The 16,591-nt window shown below is 35.7% G+C and overlaps 1 protein-coding gene across 1 annotated transcript; it reads right to left on the reverse strand.

The window, feature by feature from the left end:
- Positions 1-2,076: 2,076 nt before the first annotated feature.
- On the reverse strand, positions 2,077-8,351 carry LOC135218181 (protein fem-1 homolog C-like). Its single transcript, XM_064254331.1, has 7 exons — positions 8,237-8,351; positions 6,128-6,252; positions 4,495-4,636; positions 4,049-4,249; positions 3,237-3,461; positions 2,587-2,704; positions 2,077-2,374 (listed from the first exon to the last, which is right to left on the reverse strand). The coding sequence occupies exons 1-7, from the start codon at positions 8,349-8,351 to the stop codon at positions 2,077-2,079; spliced, it is 1,224 nt and encodes a 407-aa protein (XP_064110401.1).
- Between the last annotated feature and the right edge of the window lie 8,240 nt (positions 8,352-16,591).

The following is a 16,591-nucleotide window of genomic DNA, read 5'->3' on the forward strand; positions in this document are numbered from 1 at the left end:
TTCTTGTTCACTTTTAATAGTAATCGAAAATCCATGACATCTCCGTAGAACAGCCACTTATTTATAATCATCACCATTGTCAACTCCACATGTCATGGTACAGTTTAGCTAAAACAAGTTTATTCGTAGAGGTGCTTTTATTTTATTTTATTATTTTTTTGGCCTGGGGAGGGGGCAGGGGGTTCCCTTGCCATTGTTCTTGGAAGTGATTCTCTGTCACAAGCTTTATCAAAAGCAGGTGTGATATCGAAAAAAAAAAAGTGTGGGTTGATTTATGGATATTAGCCCTTGCTGGTATAAAGCCAGCTTTATTCTGACCATACCAATGGACAATAAGTGTACTTTAGGTATGTTGTATGTCAGTTATACCAGACTGGTTAACCTACATATTTTTTTAGCTTGTTCATAATGTTTAATAATTATAATTTGTTTGACGACTGTATAACATTAGGGAGATAGAACTACCACATTGCTTTATGATTAATATCAAGTTAACAACTTTTAATTTGAGAGAGAGAGAGAGAGAGAGAGAGAGAGAGACCGAGAGAGAGAGAGAGAGAGAGAGATCGGAGAGAGAGAGAGAGAGAGAGAAAGGTAGGGGGAGGGGGATGGATGTACGTGGGGTAGGAATTAGTAAGGGCGTTATTAATGAAATCCAGATATAGTAAATAATGACGTTTGATTTTATTCATTTCGCTTATTTGTATGTATCTATAAGTTATTAAACTGAAACATAACCAGTTTCATAATTAAGTTGGGTCAGTTATAGAGGTAAACCTCATATATTGTTCCTTTTACTGAATAGTCAACGTTTCTATTATAAATAAGAATAGTAATACAAAAAAAATAAGTTTAAAATAACCTAGAAAAGGAGGTTATAAGTTCATGGGAATTTGAAGATAGCAGTTACTTATAGGCAAAAAGAGACGCAGTAAATGTTCGAAAGGCATATATTTCTATAAATGATTCGGAAAATAAAAGCATTACAAATCCTTTGTATAAAGATACAATGCTCATTCACCCTCGTCAATTAACAAAACGAGTAAGATCATAATGAACGACTATACAAAAAAATAAATATGTGCATAATATATACACTGTATGAGATGTGTTACATTCAAACCATTATGGGTAAAAGTAGGACATCCTCATACTTAAAAATTACGCTCACTGACAACTTACATATAGATTCTGTATAGTTACATAACATATGTACAATGAATTTCGAAAATAAGATATTTACAGCCATACAAATGTAAAATCATTTATTAAAAGACTTAATATATGAATCAGTCAGGAACCCCATGTATCCACTGAACAAATCAGTGCATGTAAACGATTACAAATTCGATTACAAATTCGATTACAGATTCATTAAGGCAGCCAGGTACTGCAAAGAATTATGACTCACGATCTTCAAATTGATCAAGTGGCTGTGCCCGGGAAGCCATCAACGATCCAAAAAGTTCACCTCTGCTATTTACATCGTCCAAGTTAGCTCCAGCTGACAGAAGTAGTACCTACTGTGTTCTCTGAAACGTGTCTTCATTCAGGCAAGTGTATGCAAGGGCGTGTTAACCGTCATGGTCTCTGGCACATGGATCTGAACCAGTTTCCAGGAGAAGGTTTACGATTTCTGTCCTGAGAGAAGCAGAGATTGGCAGCAGCAAGTTTCCAATGTCCCCTGACACCCAGGGAACATGCCAGGTGGAGGAGAGTCGAACCTGTGGAGTCCCTTGGATCCATATTCACCAACCTACTCACTGCCATTTTCACCTCGCACCACTGACTGGCCCAGAAATCTGTCTGCAACCGAGTTAATAAGGCTAACAAATACATTACGACAACAAAATCTGGTCGAGGTGGGAATCGTGCTTCTTTCTCTCACAAATGCAGGTTTCATTCAGTATATTATAAGTAACCATTGCCATTTCTCCAGTGCAGACTTCGAAAGCACACATTAAATCCTCAAAGTAGATCGCGTGTTTACAATTCCATTTTGCGTGTGTGGTTACTGTTTTGTCATAATTGCGAATAAACTAACAAACGACTGCAGGTGAAACAGTCTGCTTGGGTCTAGTGGCTTGAGTGAAGCTGTTGCATACTGATGGCGTGAAGCCATAAGTTGATGCACCATTTCAAATCACCACATCTTGCATAATCAAGTCCGGTCGACCGGAAACTTCTCATTGTTCCAGCATCATCAGTACCCAGGATCCTTTCCCTCACAAGCAGAGACTGTACGTACACTGCATTGTTGTTGTTTTCTATGGCCTCCAGTTGTTGGACGGTCGTGAATTCGCCGAATTCGTCACATAAAGGACATGACAGGTGGTGGTAAGGTTTTGGGTACATCAGCGTTCCATCGACGTACCTGAAAATGCATTGCAAAAGAGATTATGATAAACAAACAATTTCTCCTTTTCAGAGATATTTGATTTTAAAAGAATACGACTATATTATAAATAAACAGCATCATTTAAATACTTAATACAATATGCGAATGAATTAAAACCATCTTTCCAGTATACGAAAGTAAAATTAGCTTAAAAAATGAAAATATTTGAAAATTTTGTCAAAACAGACCTCAGACTCAGCGCTGACTTCCAGTACTCGACAGCACCGACTGACATCTCTATTTTGTCTAAAACTGAGGCTCCAAGAAGCTCCAGTCTTCGATCTCTCCATCCTAGAAATATCTGTTCTGGAAACGAGATATTCAACGATATTTGCATGACCACGAGAGCTCGCTGCCATTAAAGGTGTTGTGCCTGGAAAAGGGATCAATCACTCTAGAGGAAAGTGTTCACGATTGTCTTCAAAACTGCCTTGAATTCATTATAATGGCGTTGCATTTGGTGCTAAAATTTTGTGCAAAAATACAGCTCATTTTATGAACTAAATGACGTGCACTCAAATCTTAAAAGGAATCTACTGATATTTCAGTTAATATATGCTGTTATGCATTCGAAATTCATATTAATTAGTACAGATCATTAAGAAAAAATTAAATTTAAATTAGTATTTTGATGCATGATGAGATTGTATTTAGTTCAAAGATCTTGTAAGAGTGCTTTTCATATAAGTTAAATGACGTGGACTCGTATTTGAATAGGAATATCTGGCTATCTCAGGTGACAGTTATTTTATACTACTATGCATCCAAAATTCATATTATTTACTACAGACCATTAAAAATAATTAAATTGAACACAAGTATTTCACACATGACTTACCAGAGTAATCGGCCTCCAAAGTAGCATTGTAAGACAGCAGTGCTTTCATTACTTCCAGATTCCTGATTTTTTTTCTACACTGCCATACAAAGCGCTTTTGCCCGTAATATTTTTCTTCGTTCACATCGACTCCGATATTTAAAAGAAACTTTACAATATCAAGATGACCACTGCAGGAGGCGAGCATCATGCAGTTGTCCGCGTGGTGATCGGCAGCATCAGTGTCTGGAATGATAAAAAATATATATATCATCATTAATAGATAAGTGGAAACAAAGAAAGATATAGCCTTAGAAATATACGAATAAATGATTAACGAACAAATAAACTAACGGATAAATTAAAATATTAAGTAGCAAACAAAAGAATAAGTAAATAAGTTAACATTTAACACATAAACAAATAATAGGATGAATAAATAAATGAATAACTGGGTAATTGAATTAATAAATAAATAAATAACTGTGCATAAATAAAATAATATATAAATAATTAAACAAACAATAAGTAAATGAATAAATTCATAAACAGTTACTGGAATAAATATCGTAATGAATAAAAATAAAAATAAAACTAAAAATAAAATAAATTTATTTATACTACCAATGAATAAATACATAAATGAACGAAAAAAAACTAACCGTTGTTAACTAAAAAAAAAAAGTTAGAGTACACTGATATTTTACGCGTCATCATGCAGAAACAATTAGCTGTAAATGGCAACGCACGAACTACAATTAATTAAATACTGAGCATCTGTTTATTCGAAACATCGTCAACATAAAAAAAAGAATGATTCCCTAATGACTCACAAGCTCCGTGTGCCACGAGAAGTTTGGCAACTTCGAAGTGCCCGTGGGAACACGCTGCTGCCAAGGGCGTGCTGTTGAAGGTCGTGACGCCATTTGCATTGGCTCCTTTGGAAAGGAGAAAGTCCACGACCTCCAGGTGGCCTTTGGAAGCAGCACACCATAAAGGGTTAACTCCGTCCAGATATCGTCCGCATATTGACACTGCAAAGGAAAAGTTAGTCAGGCATTTGAAGAATTTATAATATATATATATATGATATATATATATACTATATATATATATATATATATATATATATATATATATTAGCTATAGATAGATAGATAGATAGATAGATGCTATCATTCATGTAAAAGTAGATGATTGACAGTTAGGTAATTATATTTAATAACTGGAACAATTAAAGTCAGTAGACACATGTAAAACCATTCCATACATACCTGACCCAATCCTTCAATATCTGCGTTGTGGTAATCGACGAGGATCCTGACACAGGTTGCATGTCCAAGAATTGCTGCTGTGTTCAATAACGATTCCCATTCCATTCCGCCATTCTCGATGCAAGACGCCTTGGACCATCCATTAGGCTGAAAAAAAAAACAGACATAAATCAGATTGACTATATTTTAGTTTTAACACTTTCAAAAGAAATGTTAGTTTTTTATTATTTTTTTTTTTGTTTTTTTACTTGTCCCCGATATTTATGTATTTTCATTCTTCCAATTAAACCCAGTTACCCGAAGTAAACGAACAAGCTCTGTGTTTAGCCGTTTTCTACGCTGTTTTCATTCAAAATAACAAATAACATATACATCCTTCTTCAGTTGGCGTTTTATTATACTAGACAGCAGGTATAAAAAGTAAAATAATTGAATGTGTAGAATGAATAGTTTATTTTATGTAAAATGTTTTAGAAGAAGATGAGTAAGAGACCAAAATAAATAATCAGAAATTCGGTAAGAGAACCCAGACAGATTGATGGAATTCACATCGTAAAATGTTAAAATCTGACTTAAATGATGAGGACAGAGCATGACTGCAGGCTAAAATACTCTGAATGTAAAAAATAAAAAAAAGAATTAACATAAACGGAAACAGCTTAAGTGGAAATTGTATGACGAAAATGTGAGAAATGCAAAACACTCATCTACTTGTAGTTGGTATAAAGAAGAATAATATAATTGACGATAAAAAAAACAAACACAACATAGATGTAAGAGGTGCCTCTTTAAGATGTTTAGTCAGTGGGAATAAAAATATTGAAATACGATAACAAACGTTATATATTCATGCTAAGACAATTTGGATAGGCAATAATAAATAGTTAACGAATCAAAAGATTATATATCTAGACAGAATTTCCTTCTGCGACGAATGACTTAAAATATGTAACCACCTATGGAAAGTTTAATCTAGCCTCCATTGAATAATAGTCAAATATTATAGGTCACATGCATTCATGCAACTGTGTAGCCAAACAAGTTCAAACTGTAAAAAGTCAATACTATCCTACCAAAAGTAACTAGTGAATATACTATCTTCATGGGAAAGAGTAAGTCCTGTCTTAAGTTAGTTTCATTAGCCATCAGTGTTATGCAAAATATATTGCATACATGAAGAAAATCCAAGGAAACTGAATAAAACAAAAGTATCACAAAAAGGATTTAAACCACCAAACCACAAAGCAATTGAACTATACTTATAAAGTTAATATAAATTAAACCCTTTCGTATTGAAACTCACTCGTGAAAAAACAGAGGGAATTATCGGACTCAAGTTTGGAGAGAGAGAGCGAGAGAGAGACGACGAGAGAGAGAGAGAGAGAGAGAGAGAGCATATTAGATTTGGCTAAACGATAATTCTACTTACCTCGGCGACACATACGAAAGCCAACACAGTCCCGTCCATTTCTTCCTGAATTCGACGCTTAAGGGAAATTAGACACTGAAATAATTAGCGGCGGAAAGTAAGGTCTTCGATTCGACGAAACTCTTGGATAACGAAAGCAACTTACTTATCACGACGCCTCGTGCCAAAGACAAACTGAAATTTTATACTCATTTTGAGTCTATTTGTACCCTGTGAGGGTGGCGCAGTGGTGCAGTCGGGATTAGAATACCCGTAATCCCCTGACCAATGGGCACCTTCCCTTGAGCGAAGGCCCTGATGTCACAAGGGTTCCTTGACCCACGTGCTTGCCCGTCTTGAAAAGAAAGTTTTCTTTGAGATACAGTAGCCTCCGTCAAAGCACTACTATGCCAGCAAATAATAAATTCAGAATTTATGATCAGAAATAAATCATATTAAATTTTGTACGGAGATTCATTTTTTTCCCTTCAACGTCCATACGAGTATTGCTATTTGAATGTTTATGCACTGGAAGCCGGGATGGGTAGATGAGGGAGGGCTCTGGATCCTGACCTAAACACCCGTTTGAAGGCTTCCCCATACCTCAACCATTTTCCTCATGGGTCATACTATGTAGTATGCATAGTATGACTATTGTATACTCTGCCTTTCAATATGAAATATCAGTCATTTAGTGAAGCATGCTGTAATAAGAATAAAGATGTAGGAAATTTAATATTTGTTGCAAATACAATTTTATCTGAATCAATATCAAATCGATTAGGAAACGAAGCTGGTGATCGAACAGTTCCATATTGTACTACCTTTCTCTCTCTCTCTCTCTCTCTCTCTCTCTCTCTCTCTCTCTCTCTCTCTCTCTCTCTCTCTCTCTCTCTCTCTCTCTCTAGGTACTCAATGCCTTTGTAAAAAAATTGTGATCAAACTGGGAACGGAACAAAGGACCAAGATGTCAGTGACGTCAGTAGCACGAATCGGACAGAGAAAGATAACAGGGTAATAACAGAAGACTCTGGGGAGGCTCTGTTATGTAGCGGTCAATGCCAAGGCTTTTCACCTTAAAATTGGATTTCATTAACTCGCTAAAACAAGCAGGCCACCACCTGCCCTCTCTCTCTCTCTCTCTCTCTCTCTCTCTCTTCTCTCTCTCTCACTTCCACGGAGACATGCTTTTATCCTCATTATCCTCGTTTTTGGAACACATGTTGTTGATGTCTGTTTATAACTCCTAATATATTCTTTTCAGCTTCTCATTTTGTAAGGAATTATAAATTATAAAAATCAAGTCATTAAGTGGTTTAACGGGAAATCTTGCTATATAGACAGAATTCACTTAGAAAAAACTGGTACAGATAATTCCGCTCAGTATCTTACAGTGCAGTAAATAAACACTCTCCCTCTCTGCTTCTGAGACGGCAGATAAAAGTAAAAATTATTTAGGAGACTAGAAGAGACGACCAAGAAGCTGATTGTAATAGCTCCTCTCTCTCTCTCTCTGCTTCCAGTACCAAATACTCTGGAGACATTTGGGCAGGGAGTTTCGTTCAATCAAAAAGTTTTTGTTTTATTAAAGTATTTGCTGATATTTTATCTGTTCAGTCACCTGATTCCAAATGAAAATCTTGTCTTTGTATTAGGAAAACATCAAGTGCCAAATATCGTCTTGTTACGAAAATCGAATAGGTACTAATATATTTTGATCGTAATTACATATAAAACCACAGAAATGACGTTTAACAGGGGTTGTATCTATAGTTGCCTAAAATACTGGAAAAACATTAGAGTATAGTATTAATTGGGGCGATCGTGTGGCACTTCCAGTCCATTTTCCAGAGAAGGAAGTTTATTTTTGCTCAAAATAGAGGAGCTGGCGCTATGTATTGATAGGAAGAATGTATTTCAATATTTGGGGGAGTAAAGGCTCAGATTTTTTTTTTTTTTTAATTCTATTTTTCTCATAAACTAGATACTCAAATCAGCTGGAATATCTAGAGTACCATTTTATTAGACTAACATTCTCTCGCATGTAAATATTTTAACTTAACACAACGTCAATAAAAAGTTTATAGTGTCAGGTGAAGATCAGTTTCATCCACATTAAAAATTCCTACTTTCAACTTGGCGCCAAGTAAATGCAGGACTGCAAGAAAAAAAAATGTAGGCAGTCGTCCGTTGTCACAGAGAAGTATAAAATGATTATGCTTTTATGTTGGCACACGAAAATATAAAAGACTACACCTTATCGGCTCCTACATGGCGATAAAGGCTTTGTCTCCCACGGTGCCAAATGGACTTCTCGGGAGTATTGAAGGTCTACCTACCATTCCCGTTTACCCCTTTTCCTTTTAATCCCCCGCGTCTGTCAAAGTCTCCTGGGAACAATATATTCTGGTTGTTCTGCATTGCCTTGGCTTTCCTCCAGGTCTCTGTTTTCATATAGGCCTAATTAAGTCTCTTTCTGGACCATTCTTGGGTTGATCTCTTGCTACTGGACTTTTGCACTTTTAATTTACTTCGTTTGGTTAATTTACTTAAATGTTTTGTAAATTCCAAGCTCGCAGAAGAGAGAGGCATAATTATCAATAGGTTACACAGCTGGACTATTTAGCTTATCATCTATAAATCTATTCTATAACGTCTTTTCTATACGGACTTAGTTCAAGCTTTTGTCATTTACTCGTGATATATCATTGTTTTTTCCTTTGCTTGGATGTCATACCCGATGAAAAATGTCTATGTATGTTATACAGTCTTCATAAAGGTTTGTCAAAACAAATATATGATTACTTGCGCTATGATTGTCATTTATTTGGTATTAATGAAAAAAACACAAGAATGCCACGGCTGTATACGTATATATTTATTATTGCATATATTATATACTCCAAACATTGACTAATAATTATTTTTTTATATTAGTAAATTAATTTTGGGAACTAAATGAATATTTACATTTTAGGATTGGTACTAATATGAAGGACGATTAAGCGACTGAATACCTTTCCCAGTAAGAGGTTTAATCCCGTTTGTTCATCGTCTTTCTCCTCCTGAGGTCAGCTTAACACCTGAGATAGGAACTGGCAGAGCTGGAAATTATTGTTGCTACGTTTAAGAAGAAACGTGTTGCTTTATTGTTGTCAAAAGCTAGAAAATTACGAGGGCTTTTAATAAGAGGCAGAATTTGAACAGAATTCTACTATATTTCAATGTATAAAAACCGCTGTCTTCATATACCATACAACGTGAGTTGAAATATTTCATGCGGCACCGCCGGTCACCGCCTATGGAGTGTGAGTGATGTTTGAAATTAAATATCTAGTCTCATGCATTTCACTCGCCTCTTTTTTTTTTAAGCTAATTTCAATATAAGTTAAAGTTAAAACAAATGAGTGTAGTTTTCTAAATTGTACAATTTCCTTTTAATTGCCAATGAAATTCTACATTATTCCACGCGTTCTTACGGTAGCAATTATAAATGATATAACTCTATACTGTTAAAACAATGGTATTGTGGTTATAGTGCTGGTGTCATGCGGTCGGACTGTCTCTCTCTCTCTCTCTCTTATTTCCACGGAGACATGCTTTTATCCTCATAATATAATTCTTAGTAACTTTTGTTTTAGGAACACATGTTGTTGATGTCTGTTTATAACGACTAATAAATTTGTTGCAGTTTCTCATTTTGTAAGAAATTATAAACCTTTAAAGGTTCTAATTCTGGACAGTAATAAAAATCAAGTCCTTAAGTGGTTTAATGGGAATCTTGTTGTACATTTTATAGACAGAATTCACTTAAAAAACTGGTACAGATAATTCCGTCCAGTATTTTACAGCGCTGTAAATAACAATCTCTCTCCTTATGAAACGACAGATAAAAATAAAATTTATTGAGGAGACTAAGAGACAACCAAAAAGCTGAGTGTAATAGCTTCTCTCTCTCTCTCTCTCTCTCTCTCTCTCTCTCTCTCTCTCCTCTCTCTCTCAAATGCTTGGGTTGGCTCCTATCCCATTTATTTAATTTTCACTCCATCACACTCGGAAATTTGCTTCAGAAATATTTTGCATGCTCGCGTTGCATATCAGGATAAAAAAAATCATTGTGGTTTTAATAAACGCTTATTAAAGAAGAATAGATAGATAATAATTTTTCAATTTTCTTCAGATGATTAATATCATTACTGTTATTTCAACTAAACCCAAATTGTGGAGATATTTTTTTCTCAATAATGAAAGTATGAGCCAAACATAAATGATAACCCCCCCCCCCTCTCTCTCTCTCTCTCTCTCTCTCTCTCTCTCTCTCTCTCTCTCTCTCTCTCTCTCTCTCTCTCTCTCTCTCTCTCTCACTACACTTCCAGTACAAAATACTCTGCAAATATTTGGACAGGGAGTTTCGTTCAATCGAAAAGTTTTTATTTTATCAAAGTATTTGCTAATATTTTATCTGTTCAGTCAACTTATTCCAGATGACAAACTTGTCTTTATATTAGGAAAACATCAAGGTCCAAATATCGTATTGTTGCGAATATAGAATAGGTACTAATATATTTTGAACGGAATTCCATATAAATCCACTTGGGAAAAGCATTAGACTATAGCATTAATTAGGGCGACCACGTGGTACTACCAGTCCTTTTTCAAGAGATGGAAAGTTTTGGTGTATTTTTGCTGGAAATAGAGAGTTGACGCTATGTATTGATATGGACGACGCATTTCAATACTTGGGGGAGTAAAGGTCTCAGATTTTTTTCCTTCATAATCAAATCAGCTGGAATATCTAGAGTACCATTTTATTAGAATAACATTCTCTCGCATGTAAATATTTTAACTTAAATAATGTCAATAAGAAGTTTATAGTCTCAAATGAAGATCAGTTTCACCAATACTAAAAATTCCTACTTTCAACTTAGCGCCAAGTAGATGCAGGGCTACCAAAAAAATATGTAAGCAGTCATATGTAGTCACTGAGAAGTTTAAAATGATTATGTTGGCACCACACACACACACACACATTGTATATATATATATATATATATATATATATATATATATATATATATATATATATACTAGAGACAGAGAGAAATATCACACGACAACCAATTACACGAAGACGAACTGAGAGACGATGGCCACGACGAAGTAACAGAGAGGACGGAATGGGTAGAAAAGATTAGACAATGGATGGAGCCAGATACAGAGAGAACAAAGATCCCTCCATGAAAGCCTACAACACCAAGAACCTTGAGGGAGAAAATAAGGGACATCAATAAAATAATGAGCATAATACACACCACCAGTATCACAAAAATTAGTAGAAAAACGATGGGGATTCAAACACCAACACCACCAGCACAACCAATCCAACAGACACCAAAACAGCAACCCCCTAGGAAAAGGCGCCTGGAAAAGCAAATCATGGTGATGAGATCTGACTTGAGTAAACTGAAAGAGATGGCAGAAAAAAGGCTAAGAAGCAAGAAAACAAGGGAGGAACTCAACCAGAAATACAAAGTACAAGAGAGAGGACTAAACAACACAATAGAAGATGTAAAACAGAGGCTTATTAAGGCCCAAAGCACATAAGATCCAACGGTACATGACAGGAATAAGGGATACCAATAGAACAAACTATTCGGAACCAGCCAGAAAAGACTATACAACCAACTAAGAGGGGAAGACAACCACCAAAAAAATTCCTGAAGCTAAACCAAGTAAGAGACTCTTGGAAAACCTATGGCGCAATCCGGTATCACACAACAAACATGCAACATGGCTCCAGGAAGTCAAGGAAGAAAAAACAGGGAGAATAAAAACAAAGATTCACAGAGATCACGACAGACACAGTCAGACACCAACTAAAGAAAATGCCAAACTGGAAAGCCCCAGGTCCCGATGAAGTCCATGGATATTGCCTCAAAACTTCAAGGCCCTACACCCACGAAATAGCAGAACAACTCCAGCATTGTATCTCAAATCACCATGCACCCAAATGGATGACCACAGGAAGAACATCCTTAGTACAAAAAGACAAGAGTAAGGGAAATATAGCCAGTAGCTACAGGCCTATCACCTGCCTACTAATAATGTGGAAGTTTTACTAACAGGTATCATCAGTGAAAAGCTATACAACTACCTAGAGGAGACAAACACTATCCCCTACCAAACAGAAAGGCTGCAGAAGGAAGTGTTAGCGGCACAAAAGACCAGCTCCTGAAAAACCAAATGGTAATGAAGAACAGTAGGAGAAGGAAAACAACTAAGTGTGGAAGTTACTAACAGGTCTACATCAGTGAAAAGCTAATCAAACTTACCTAGAGGAGACAAAACACCATCCCCTACCAACAGAAAGGCTGCAGAAGGAAGTGTAGGGGCACAAAAGACCCAAGCTCCTGATAACCAAAATGGTAATGAAGAACAGTAGGAGAAGGAAAATGAAGAGGAGAAAACCAACCTAAGCATGGCATGGATAGACTATAAGAAAGTCTTCGACATGATAACACACACATGGCTAATAGAATACCGGAAAATATATGGGGCAGAGGAAAACACCATCAGCTTCCTCAAAAATACAATGCGCAACTGGAATACAATGCTAAAAGCTCTGGAATAAGACTAGCAGAGGTTAATATCAGAGAGGATCTTCCATGGCGACTCATTGTCCCCAATACTCTTCGTAGTAGCCATGATTCCCATGACAAAGTACTACAGAATATGGACGACATCAAGCTGTATGGGAAGAGCATCAAGGAAATAGATACCCTAATCCAGACTATAAGGATTGTATCTGGGGACATCAGGATGGAGTTTGGAATAGAAAAATACGCCTTAGTCAACATACAAAAAGGCAAAGTAACGAGAACTGAAGGGATAAAAGCTACCAGATGGGAGCGGCATCAAACGCTTGATGAGAACTGGGACACGATCAGGAAAGAATATATACAGAGACTCAAGGAGGTACTCATGTCAAAACTCAACGCCAAAATATGATAAAAGCCATAAACACATGGGCAGTGCCAGCATAATCAGATACAGCGCAGGAATAGTGGAATGGACGAAGGCAGAACTCTGCAGCATAGATCAGAAAACCAGGAAACATGACAATACACAAAGCACTACACCCAAGAGCAAATATGGACAGACTATATATAACACGAAAGGAAGGAGGGAGAGGAAGAGTAGTATAGAGGACTGCGTCAACATTGAGAACAGAACACTGGGACAATATCTGAAAACCAGTGAAGGCGAATGGCATAAAGAGTGCATGGGAATGGAGAAGGACTAATAAAAGTAGACGAAGACCCAGAAATATACAGACAGGAGAATGACAAACAGAACAGAGGACTGCCACAACAAACAATGCACGGACAATACCAGATATGTTCAAAGAACGATAGACGGAAAATAACATCTCTCCCATATGTAGGAAGTGCAATACGAAAAATGAAACCATAAACCACATAGCAAGCGAATGCCCGGCACTTGCACAGAACCAGTACAAAAAGAAGCATGATTCAATAGCAAAAGCCCTCCACTGGAGCCTGTGCAAGAAACATCAGCTACCTTTGCAGTAATAAGTGGTATGAGCACCAACCTGAGGGAGTGATAGAAAACGATCAGGCAAAGATCCTCTGGGACTTTATGGTATCAGAACAGATAGGTTGATACATGCAAATAGACCAGAGGTGACGTTGATTGACAAAGTCAAGAAGAAAGTATCACTCATGATGTCGCAATACCATGGGACACCGGATTTGAAGAGAAAGAGAGGGAAAAATGGATAAGTATTAAGATCTGAAAATAGAAATAAGAAGGATATGGGATATGCCAGTGGAAATTGTACCCATAATCATAGGAGCACTAGGCACGATCCCAAGATCCCTGAAAAGAAATCTGGAAAAATCTAGAGGCGGAAGTAGCTCCAGGGCTCATGCAGATGAGTGTGATCCTAGAAACGGCGCAACTGGTAAGAAAAGTGATGGACTCCTAAGGAGGCAGGATGCAACCCGGAACCCCACACTATAAATACCACCAAGTCGAATTGGAGGACTGTGATAGAGCAAAAAAAAAAAAAGAAAAAAAATAAAATAATAATAAACTAAATTTCCTGGAATATATCCTCTCATTGGTGGTGAATAAATCCACTACTGCATGGTCATGTTATGCACAAGATTCTCGTGAAACGATATGTTCATAACCAAGCTTCTTTCGTAGATGAAATGTATTTATAAATTTCGTTTCTCTTATTGTTACAAAGTATTGTATGCATATTTTAACTATTTCAATAACTTTTTTATGCATATACCGACACTTATGTACACATTATTATTATTATTATTATTATTATTATTATTATTATTGTATTATTATTAGAGGATGAAACCTATTCATATGAACAAGCCCACAGGGGTCCATTGGCTTGAATATCAAGCTTCCAAAGAATATGGTGTTCGTTAGGAAGAAGTAAGATTAGGTAAAGGGGAACAGACTGAAGATACCCCACTTAGTAAAAAAATGAAAAAAAAAATAAATTAATAGGTCTAACAAATAGATAAAAATGTATCAAAGTGCAAAGAGAATATGTTTAGGGTAGTAATGTATCGCACCATCGCTTGAACTTCTGACTTATGAGGATTTGGTCATTCTAACCAAGCTAGTGGTCAAGGGAATAACATTTCTATCAAATACTGGTGTCAACGTTAAGTTGTTCCTTCCTTGTTGGACTCTTGTAGCCCTTTTACGTAATTCTGAAAATGAGCGTTGCATTTCGAGAAGATATACATAATTAAAATAAGAAATAACCGAAAATCTGGAGTGTCTTCACGAACATCTTATTTCAAAACTCAAAAACAGTAATTTTAAGGTATTTTTATGTGTTAGTTTCAACCCTTGAATCAGTAGATGAAGATATGCTCCAACCCATGAATCAGTAAAAAGCCATGCTTGAACCCTTGATGCAGTAAATAAAAATACGTTTGGACCCTTGATTCAGTGAATAAAAAATAATGCTTCAACCCTTGAACTCGTTCAATAAAAAAAATAATATATGCTTCAAACCCTTGATTCAGCAAATAAAGAAATGCATCAATCGTTGATTCAGTAAATAAAAATGTTCTTCAACCCTCGAATCAGTAAATAAAAATGTTCTTCAACCCTGAATCAGTAAATAAAAATGTTCTTCAACCCTCGAATCAGTAAATAAAAATGTTCTTCAACCCTCGAATCAGTAAATAAAAATGTTCTTCAACCCTCGAATCAGAAATAAAAATTTTTCTTCGACCCTCGAATCAGTAAATAAAAATGCTCTTCGACCCTCGAATCAGTAAATAAAATGTTCTTCAACCCTCGAATCAGTAAATAAAAATGTGCTACAACCCTGAATCAGTAAATAAAGGTATTGGTTCTCAGTTTCATTTATCTTTAGTAAACGTGTAAACTTAAAGCCAAATACGTATTCAATATCGCCTCGGTGTTATTCAAATGCCAAGGGAAAAAAAGAAAATAAGTATCAATTCGTGTTAGAATCATTATAATTTCATTATACCTGAATCTCCTTCATTATAGCTTAGAGACGAATAAGTGTAAGGTATACCATGAATGGATACAGAAATTTCCACGTGTGATTAGAATTTTGCGAAATGCCAAGTCAAAAAAATGTTATAAACTCAAAACAAAATTGAACAATATTAATAAAAACGTAAGATTATTACAAACCTAGACAAAACTTTTGCATTTACAAACAAAGAGAGCACAGCAGCAAATAAAGAAGGAAATTATGAGTAAAACAACGGCGCCAGTTGAGCAGGTTACAACAACAAGAGATGGACACATATTTGTAAGATTTCCAGATAGGAAAAACTTGGAAAAGACGGAAACAGATTCAGAAAATCATCAGTAATATAACAGTAAATGAGAAGGATAACCTTAAACCCAAAATAAAAGTAGCATATGTCTCGAAGGATGAGTAGCATTGTCAAGAAAAATCCATGGATAGGTAATCTCATTTCTGAAATATTTTCACTCACTCCATCAATGTTATGGGATTGTATATGTGCACGGCGATGACGACTATAATTTTTTTTCTTGTTTTATAGTATTTTTTAAAAAACGGTTGTATACATACGTATATATGAATATGTGTGAATATGTATATGAAAATATTAAACCACATATCATCTAAAAATAACGACCTGACATTGTAAAAAGGAAATGAAAGCCAAAGATGATAAATATAAGCACTATATCATCAAACGCACACCACAAATACGAAAAGCTACCTATGATAAAGGTGATAAGTTGTGTACACTGTACCCATCTTGTAGAACTGTACATGCCTATCAATGCTATAAATGTCAATAATTTGGTCATGGCGCAGCAAATTGGAAAAAGGAACCAATTGCCCTATATGTGGTGAAAATCATAAATCCCACATTAAAGTGTAAAAATTGTTTAAAGAAAGGCCATAGAGATACCAAACATAATGCATACGATGGCAGTAAGTACATAGTATATGATGAACTTGTGTCAAAGCTATAAAATAATATGGATCATGGTTTTGACTAATAATTTGTGCAATTTAATAGACATACTTTCAGTAGGAAAATAAAATCAACACTGTTAGTAATTATAAAAACGATCACAATCTAAATATATGCATGGTAACGGAGACTTAGCTT

This window comes from Macrobrachium nipponense, chromosome 9 (assembly GCF_015104395.2).
Source record: "Macrobrachium nipponense isolate FS-2020 chromosome 9, ASM1510439v2, whole genome shotgun sequence".
NCBI classification, from domain to species: Eukaryota; Metazoa; Arthropoda; class Malacostraca; order Decapoda; family Palaemonidae; genus Macrobrachium; species Macrobrachium nipponense.

What these genes read in the sequence shown, in the direction of transcription:
- LOC135218181 (XM_064254331.1), bottom strand. Translation starts at nt 8,351, where the DNA reads ATGAAAACAGAGACCTGGAGGAAAGCCAAGGCAATGCAGAACAACCAG. An exon ending in CGCAGATATTGAAGGATTGG is followed by an intron (nt 4,250 to 4,494) that starts GTCAGGTATGTA and finishes TTTCCTTTGCAG; the next exon opens with TGTCAATATGCGGACGATAT. An exon ending in TTTGGAGGCCGATTACTCTG is followed by an intron (nt 2,705 to 3,236) that starts GTAAGTCATGTG and finishes TCTCGTTTCCAG; the next exon opens with AACAGATATTTCTAGGATGG.